Genomic DNA, 7,343 nt, shown 5'->3' on the forward strand with positions numbered 1-7,343 from the left:
GCTCATAAGGCAGAACCAGGGGACTCAGGTATCTTGCAAAGGCTTTATTTGAAAATTTTGAAACTTACATCCCACAAGAATTCAAGATTATCACCACAAGAAGAAAGAGATAATACAAAAATATATATCACAGCATAGGAGCCAGGTAAGAGAGGGAAGTAGGGAGGAAGGTGGGAAAGCCATGAGAAGTCAGGACAAACCTGAGGGGGGGCGGTGCAAAAGGAGGGAGAGTGGAGGAACCAAGGAGGGAGGGAGGGAGGGGCGGATTGGGAGGCAGAGCTCCCGATGGCCTTGAACCAGCTGGCTCCGGTCCCTGGCAGCCTAGGTGGAGTTAGGGAGGCCCTCAGGGAGGCTGAGAAGTGGAGGACTGGCTCAGGGGGCTCTGAATTCCAGAGTGACACACACAGACAGCCAGGACAGACAAGACAGAAGGACTTGGGAGGCAGGGGAGGGCAAATGGGAGCCCCTTTCTCATGTAGTGCAGCAGGTGACTCTCCAAAAGCCATCTCCCAGACAACAGCATTTAGCAGTGGAGGGGGTAGGAGTTTGGGCCCTCAGTACTCCCATTCCCACAGGAAGCCCTCAGGGTAAGGAGTGCTCGTGTCCTCGGAGCGGGATGGGGGAGACAGCGAAACACATGACGTGGAGCGGGATGGGACCGTGACAGATGGAGGCCCGAGGAGCCCCCAGCTCAGCCCCCACCCACCTCTGGGGCAGCATGCAGGGGCCACAGAAACTCAATCAGTGGGTGTTCATGAGGCGAGAGTGTGAGCATGACACACAACGCCACAGCGCGGGGCCGGGACATGCACACGAGCGTCCACGGGAGTCACCCACTGACCTCTGAGTGACGGGCCACTGAGCGATGGGTGGGGCGTGGGAGAAGACAAAGGGAACAGTGTGAGACGAAAGGGAGGACGTGAGGGATCCGCGGAGGGGAGAGACGTGGCTAGGGAGACTGGCCGTACAAGAGCATGAGTGTGTGCAGTGGCTCGTGAGGGGAGAGGTGAGTGTGCAAGGCTCTCATGTGAGTGTGCCAGGGCGGGGCCGGGGGCCAGAAGCCACAGATATGTGAGGCCCCCACCTAAAGGAGGCTGAGCAGGTGCGCTCGCCCGCGGGCTAGCAGTGTTCCGAGGCGCCCACGGCCGCCCTGCCCTCAGCGGGATGGGGGCTGTGCCGGCCCCTTGGCCCCCTGCTTGGTGGCAGCCCAGCCTTGGGGGGGATCACAGATTCACCAAGGGAATCCTGAGAGGAAAAGGGAAAGGGCACCGTCAGGAACCAAGAGGCAGGCCAGAATCGAGAGGGCAGTCCAAGAAATAAAAGGGATCAAGGTTAAGAGGGCAGAGTTGGAGTTAAATGGCAGCATGAGAACAGGACACAGATCCACAGACAGCGGGAGATGGAAGGGTCCCCCCGGAGAGGAGGGGTCCAGTCTCCCAGGGTGGAGGGGGGGGCAGGTCTGCCTCCTTTCCACCCACCCGGGAGGGAGCGCCCCAATCCCACAATCGCAGCCCCGAGGTGCCTCCCCTGCCCGCCCTCCCAGCCCTCTGCCCTGCCCTCACCGGTTCAGCTGGAAGGCTGGAGCCCCCTTGGGCTGGGGCATCCCAGGCCGGGGTCCCCCTCGGGGCTCCTCGTGGTCAGGGGTGGGGGTGGGCGAGTCCCCGAAGGCCCCCAGCACAGTGACCCCGGCTGGGGACAGGTCTGTCAAGGGCTGCTGGCTCTCCTCCTGCCTCAGGGCACCTTGCTGCCCAGAGGGCCTGCGCCGCTTCTGGCTGCGGTCCCAGCTGGTGCCCAGAAGAAAAGAGGTTCTCACACACTCAGGAAGCCCCCAACCTGGGCCTCCAGCGCTGGTCACCCCCAGACTCCCTCAGGCACCCGCAACATCCTACAGCAGAGAAACCAGCCTCTAACAGGTCCCTAAGCCCCGTGTCCTGAGACCGCGTCCACAAAACCACTTCCTCTCCCCGCCAGGGGGTTCGGGAATCTAAGCCACCCTCTCGCCTGGTTCACATCCACAGAATGAGTAGCTCCTCCCCACAGACGCCCAGAGTCCCCCAGAACCGCCTCTCCCCCACGCATACCCAGCAGAGCCATTTCCCTGCGCAGCAGGCGCCTGGCAGGTTTAGTTCTAGTTCAAAGTCAGCTAATGACCTGGACACCTGAGTCTAATGATTCTTGCAGTAAAGTGTGAAGGACTGAGCGACCCGATATTAAGTGTGTGCAAAGAAAGCTTGGATTTTTCTCCCTCCTCCCCAGGCGGCCTTGAGAAGGGGCTCTGCAGAATGGGTCTTGGAGGATACGGGGACAAGCGGTAGCCACCAAAGCCCCCGTGCACACAAATGACTCCCCCCGCCTCCCATCACCCCTGTGTTTCCCCAGAAGGAATCTGCACCCATTTCTCAGAGCGTCCCACACCCGAGTCCTTCCTACCTTTTCCCAAAGTCTTGCCTTAATCCACCACTCCCTATCCCACCGCCAGCAAAACTGCCACCCTGGCTCCTTCCCTCCTTCCAGCCAAATGCAGCCAAACATTGCTGGGATGCCAGCATCTCCTCCCCCGACCCCAGCTTACCAGAACTTGAAGATGATGCCAGTGGCCACGAGAACAATGATGACGGAGATGGTAATTGTGACATAGAGCTGAGGGTCCACACCTGCTTGGGGTAGGGAGAAATTCTTAGGGAGGCCTGAGGTGGGGGGAGCCGAGAGAGGCTGGGGGTGGGCTTGGAGTGTTGCCGTTTGAAGCCACATCGCCCAACTCTTTCTGCTTCTCTGGAGCGCCCCCCCCCCGCCGCTTTATTTTTATCATCGGCTTTCCCCAGAGTTTTCAGCCCTTTTCCTCCCAAATCCTTTTTCTCCACTTCCCCAAATCTTCTGTATATATGGGATGAGGAGGAGGTTCCAAGGTCAGAGAGAACTTCTCTCTCTGCACAGAAACTAGGGGGTGGAAATGTCCATCTCCACCCTGGCCCCACCCCCAGACCACTGGCCCCATCTCAGCACTCCCTGAGCTGAGATGTCACCCCGAAGGGCTCGTTCATTTCCTCTGCCTGGAATACTCCCACTGTTTCCAAGGTCCAGCTTAAATGTCAATTCTTGGAAGGTGTCCTGATCCCCAGGCAGAAGTAGTCTCTCCCTTCTCTCTCGGCCTAAAAACATGCTGTGCGCGCCTCCATTAGAGCATTTATTACATTGGCTCATCCCCGAGTGTTTACACATCTGTCTTCTCCAGTGGACCTGAGCTCCTCTGAGGCTCAGATGCATCTGCATCTTGGCCTCCTGTGCCAGCGTTAGTGCCCGACACATTTGTGGAAGGAGCTAACAGACAGGACCTCTGTTGCTTCCTTTAGAGTCTTCAGCCAGCCTCCCCCCACCGCCCCAAATCCCTACCAACCTCCCCAACTCCCACTCACCTTCCCCGCGGCCCCCAAACAGGACCGGCCGCAGGGTGGCAGGTGCTTCTCCAAGGCTAAGCCCATCTCCATCACCCCGCATGGAGTCTGAGTTGGGGTGTGGGGTGGCCAGCCCATGCGGGGCTGCAAAACCATAGTCCAGGGGCAGAAATCCAGGATTGGCAGAGTTGGGGTCCCCCCCATCCTCTCGAGACACTGTAGGACCCCACACAATAGCCCAGGGGTACTGGGATGAGGGTGGCCCCTCTTCAAAGCCTGATGGGGTGGCCGGGGGCGAGGTGCCCGGCAGGACTTGCCGACGTGATCTTGGGACCCGCGGGGAGCGGCTTGGTGGAGGTGCCCGCTCCCACACGCACACATGGCGTGGGGCTGAGGGCCCTCCCCGGGCACAGGGGGGCCGGGCTGGGGCTGGCGGGGTCCGAGGGGAGGAGGAGGAACCTTGAGCAGGCGGTGGGAGGGGCAGCAACAGCAGTGGCCAGAGAGGGAGGAGATGGGACAGCAGCAGTGCAGGCCTGTGGGAAGGGAGAGAGAGCGGGTGAAACCAAGGCCATCTTGGGCTTATGTGTGCAGAAGACAGGCTGCCTCCCTCCAAGACTCTGTGCAGAAAGTAGGTGGGCCTTGGGAAGACTGGTCTCATTTCCCATCTTCCTAGGGTCTAGCCCTCAGGATGGAAGGCCCCGGGGTGGGCCTAGGAGGGAAAGGGCCAAGACCCCAGGGGAAGTGGCTTCCAAGCTTCCCCTGCTGGGCCAGACTTACCACATTCTGGACTCCATGTCCGAGATCTTCCTCAGAGATGACCCAGATTTTCAGCCTTTACTGGGGGAGAGAGGGGTCATCACATCCCAACCCTGCCCTGAGTACTTCCCCAGCTCGTTCACCCAGCAGCTCACCTCCATCTCCCCTCCCAGCTGTGGCCGCCAGCTGTGCTGCTGCCACCCAGGACCCACGGCTGCCTAGCATCCTCTTGCGGGGGGTGAGGAGCGGGGAGGGGAACCCCCAGAGTGGTCCCCTGTCTAGCCCCCAGCCCCTATCTACACAACTTCCCAGGTCCCTGTTACCTCCCCACCCCAGGGTCTACTCTCACTTCTCTGGCTTCCTTCCGTCTCACTTCCTCTGCCCACAGCTCCTAGCTTTTCTTAGATCTTAATTTAGAGCCAAGAACCTTGTGATTCCTTGAGCACCTACCGCGAGGGAGGGAGTCTGAGTGGGGGAGGGGAGAGGAAGGCAATCTGAGTGAGTGTGTGAACGTGCGTGGCAGCACAGGGGCAGCACCCCAGCCTGCCCACCCCGCTTGTTGTCTGAGGCATTTCTCTTAGGACCGAATGGCCCCAGGGATCTCATCTTCAGGAGCAGGGGAAGAGGAGATGGAGGGATGGAAGGAAAGAGAGAGAGAGAGAGGTGGGTGGGAGAAAAACTGCAGAATATAATATTTGCTCAATGTTCGATCACCCAAATGCATAGGTGCCCTCTGAGGGGAGGTGGAGTTGGGGAGAGGCCACCCCCTCGAATGTAGCTCTCCTGGGTGAAGAGTCCTGGGAGAATTGGGATGGATGCTTTGAAAGAAGAGGACACGTTCTCAGAGCTGAGGGTGGTGGATCCAGGCGGCGGCAGCAGGGTCCCCAGTGAATGAGGATATGACACTTGGCGTCCTCTGGATTCTGGGTCTAAATCTGGACATTAGGCACTCTCAGAGAATAACAGGGGAGTAAGGTGGGGGAGTCTGGGGAAGGGATTGGGGAAGTGGGCTGTGGGGAGAGATGTGAAGGGATGATGGCCTGAGAGAGGGAAGGCTGGTGAGGCGTGAGAAGGGAAGAGGAAGGTGAAGAGGAAGCAGGTGAAGGGGGCTAGTCCTGAAAGAACGGACTGGGGGGCGCAGAGAAGATCGGCAGCTGGAGGATGCTGAGGATGAGAGTAAAAGGTCAGGGAGGGAAGCTGAGGGGGTGAAGCGGTCACAGGAGCCGGGAAGAAGGAGGAAGGGCAGGAGGAGGAGGAAGGAAAGGTCCAGGCAGGATGGGAAGTGGAGATCGTGGAAGGGGAAGGGAGAAGAGGGATGGAGGGGACCAGGGATGGGGAGGAAGGAAGGGGGAAAGGAGAGAACATGGTACTGAGGACAAAATGAGACAAGGAAGGGACGGGGGACGGAAAACGGGAACAGCAAAGATGGAGGAGATGGAAATTGTTTCTTCCAACGGAAAGGGATACGGAGCTACGGAGAGAGGCAGGGATGGGGGTCTGGTGGGAAAAAGGGAGACGGAACCGGGAAAAGGGCGAAGCTGCAGGGACAGAGGAAGGCGTGTGAGCCAGGGGAGGGGAAAAGGTCTTCCAGGGACGTATGTGGCCAGCTGACTCCACGACCCACTCGCCTCTCCGCCTGTGCATTCCCTCTCCCCAACCAACGTCATCTCCAGTCCCCGGACCCCGCACCCCTTAGTCACCCCCTCCAGGAAGCCCCAAGTCCCCCGGCTGGCGCGCCACCCCACCCTCCCCTCGCTCCTCACCGACCTGTTGTGCGCAGGAGACGAGCTGGGGGTGGGGCGGGAGCGTCGGGCTGGGGGAACCGGGCCCCATCCCCAGCGCGGCCGCGAGCCCACCCCTCCCACAGGCCCACGCTCCCCGGACAGGGCTGGAAAGCGATAAGGGGGGCGGGGGACGAGGACCAGGAGGTAGGCGAGGGGTCTCCTTGGGCGGGAGCGCCGAGAGCAGAAAGGGAAGCCGAGGCAGGAGGATGCAAGGAGCCGGGGGCTGAGCCCAGGGCGGGAGGAAGGCAGCGGCGGGGACGGCGACAGCTGCGCCAGGAGAGCAGGATGGAGTCGGGACCCGCGGAGCGAAGGAAAGCGTGGTGGGGAAGGCGCGCTTATGGGCTGGAGGCTCGAGCCGGGCGAGGAACCGCGCCGGGAGAGGCGGGGGGCGAAAGGCGCGGAGTCGGGGAGGGTAGGGCAGGGCTCCCTCGGGCGGGGGCGTGGGCGTCCCTGTCGCTCACCTGCGTGCCTGGCGCGGCGGCGCGACAGCTGCGGGAGCTCGGGGCTGCGCCGGGCTGGGGGGTCGCGGGAGCGGGTGGGGCACTGGGCATGGTCGGGGGGTTCTGATGGCAGCGGGGTGCTGTAGAGGGTGGGGGCGGGCGCCCGGGGCGCGGGGCGGCGGCGGCGGCGGGAGATGCTCGGCTCGGCTCGGCTCGGCTCGGCTCGGCTCGGGCTGCGCTCGGCCCGGCGGGGCTCGGCGCGGCAGCTCGGAGCGCTCGGTCTCCGCCTCTCCCCCTCCCGCATGGTTTAACCCTCCCGCTGCCGCGCCTGGGGAGCCGCGCCCGGCTGCGTCCCAGGTGGAGAACGCGAGAGGGCAGCGGAGGGTGAGCACCGTCCGATTCCCCGGGTTCCGGTGGCGGGCTTCTCCACCCTTCACCCCGACTCCATGGACACCCGTGGTTGCCCCAGTCAATCTCTGAGATTCTGAGTCACCCAAAGCTCTGTGACCCCAACTCTGTTTCGCCCCTGCTGGAGAGTGCTGAGTGCCGGGGATGAGGTGCGGGTGAGGGTGGCAGTGGAGACCTTGGATTATCCCAACAGCTTGATCCCCTGATTCCATTCTGGCCCTGCTGCAATGCATTCTCCCCGAAGCAAACCAAACGATCTTTAAAATAGGTAGACCGAGTTGCATTACTCAGCTTTTCTAGCGCTCAGAGTATCCAAACTCCCCACCGTGACCTACAGGGCCCTGTATAACCTGGCCCCGCCCCTCCTAACACTCTTCATGCCCCAGCCACACTGGACCTGATCTATGTTACTAGAATTAGAAGGGCTTAACCTGCCACAGGGCCTTTGCATTTGCTGTTCCCACTGCCTGGAATGTTTTACCCTGGCTTTTCACAATGATTCACTCATTTCATTAAAATTTCACTTAGATCCAATGTCACCTCCTCTGCGAGGCCTTCCCTAA

At 61.1% G+C, this 7,343-nt stretch overlaps 1 protein-coding gene across 1 annotated transcript; it reads right to left on the reverse strand.

Moving 5' to 3' along the window:
- Positions 1-90: 90 nt before the first annotated feature.
- On the reverse strand, positions 91-6,544 carry PIANP (PILR alpha associated neural protein). The gene is made up of 6 exons (XM_059934434.1): positions 6,394-6,544; positions 4,170-4,229; positions 3,414-3,925; positions 2,573-2,654; positions 1,563-1,784; positions 91-1,245 (listed from the first exon to the last, which is right to left on the reverse strand). Exons 2-6 carry the CDS (start codon positions 4,184-4,186, stop codon positions 1,224-1,226), a joined length of 855 nt encoding a protein of 284 aa, XP_059790417.1. The 5' UTR covers positions 4,187-4,229; positions 6,394-6,544; the 3' UTR covers positions 91-1,223.
- Positions 6,545-7,343: the final 799 nt, after the last annotated feature.

This window comes from Balaenoptera ricei, chromosome 10 (genome assembly GCF_028023285.1).
Source record: "Balaenoptera ricei isolate mBalRic1 chromosome 10, mBalRic1.hap2, whole genome shotgun sequence".
NCBI lineage: Eukaryota > Metazoa > Chordata > Mammalia > Artiodactyla > Balaenopteridae > Balaenoptera > Balaenoptera ricei.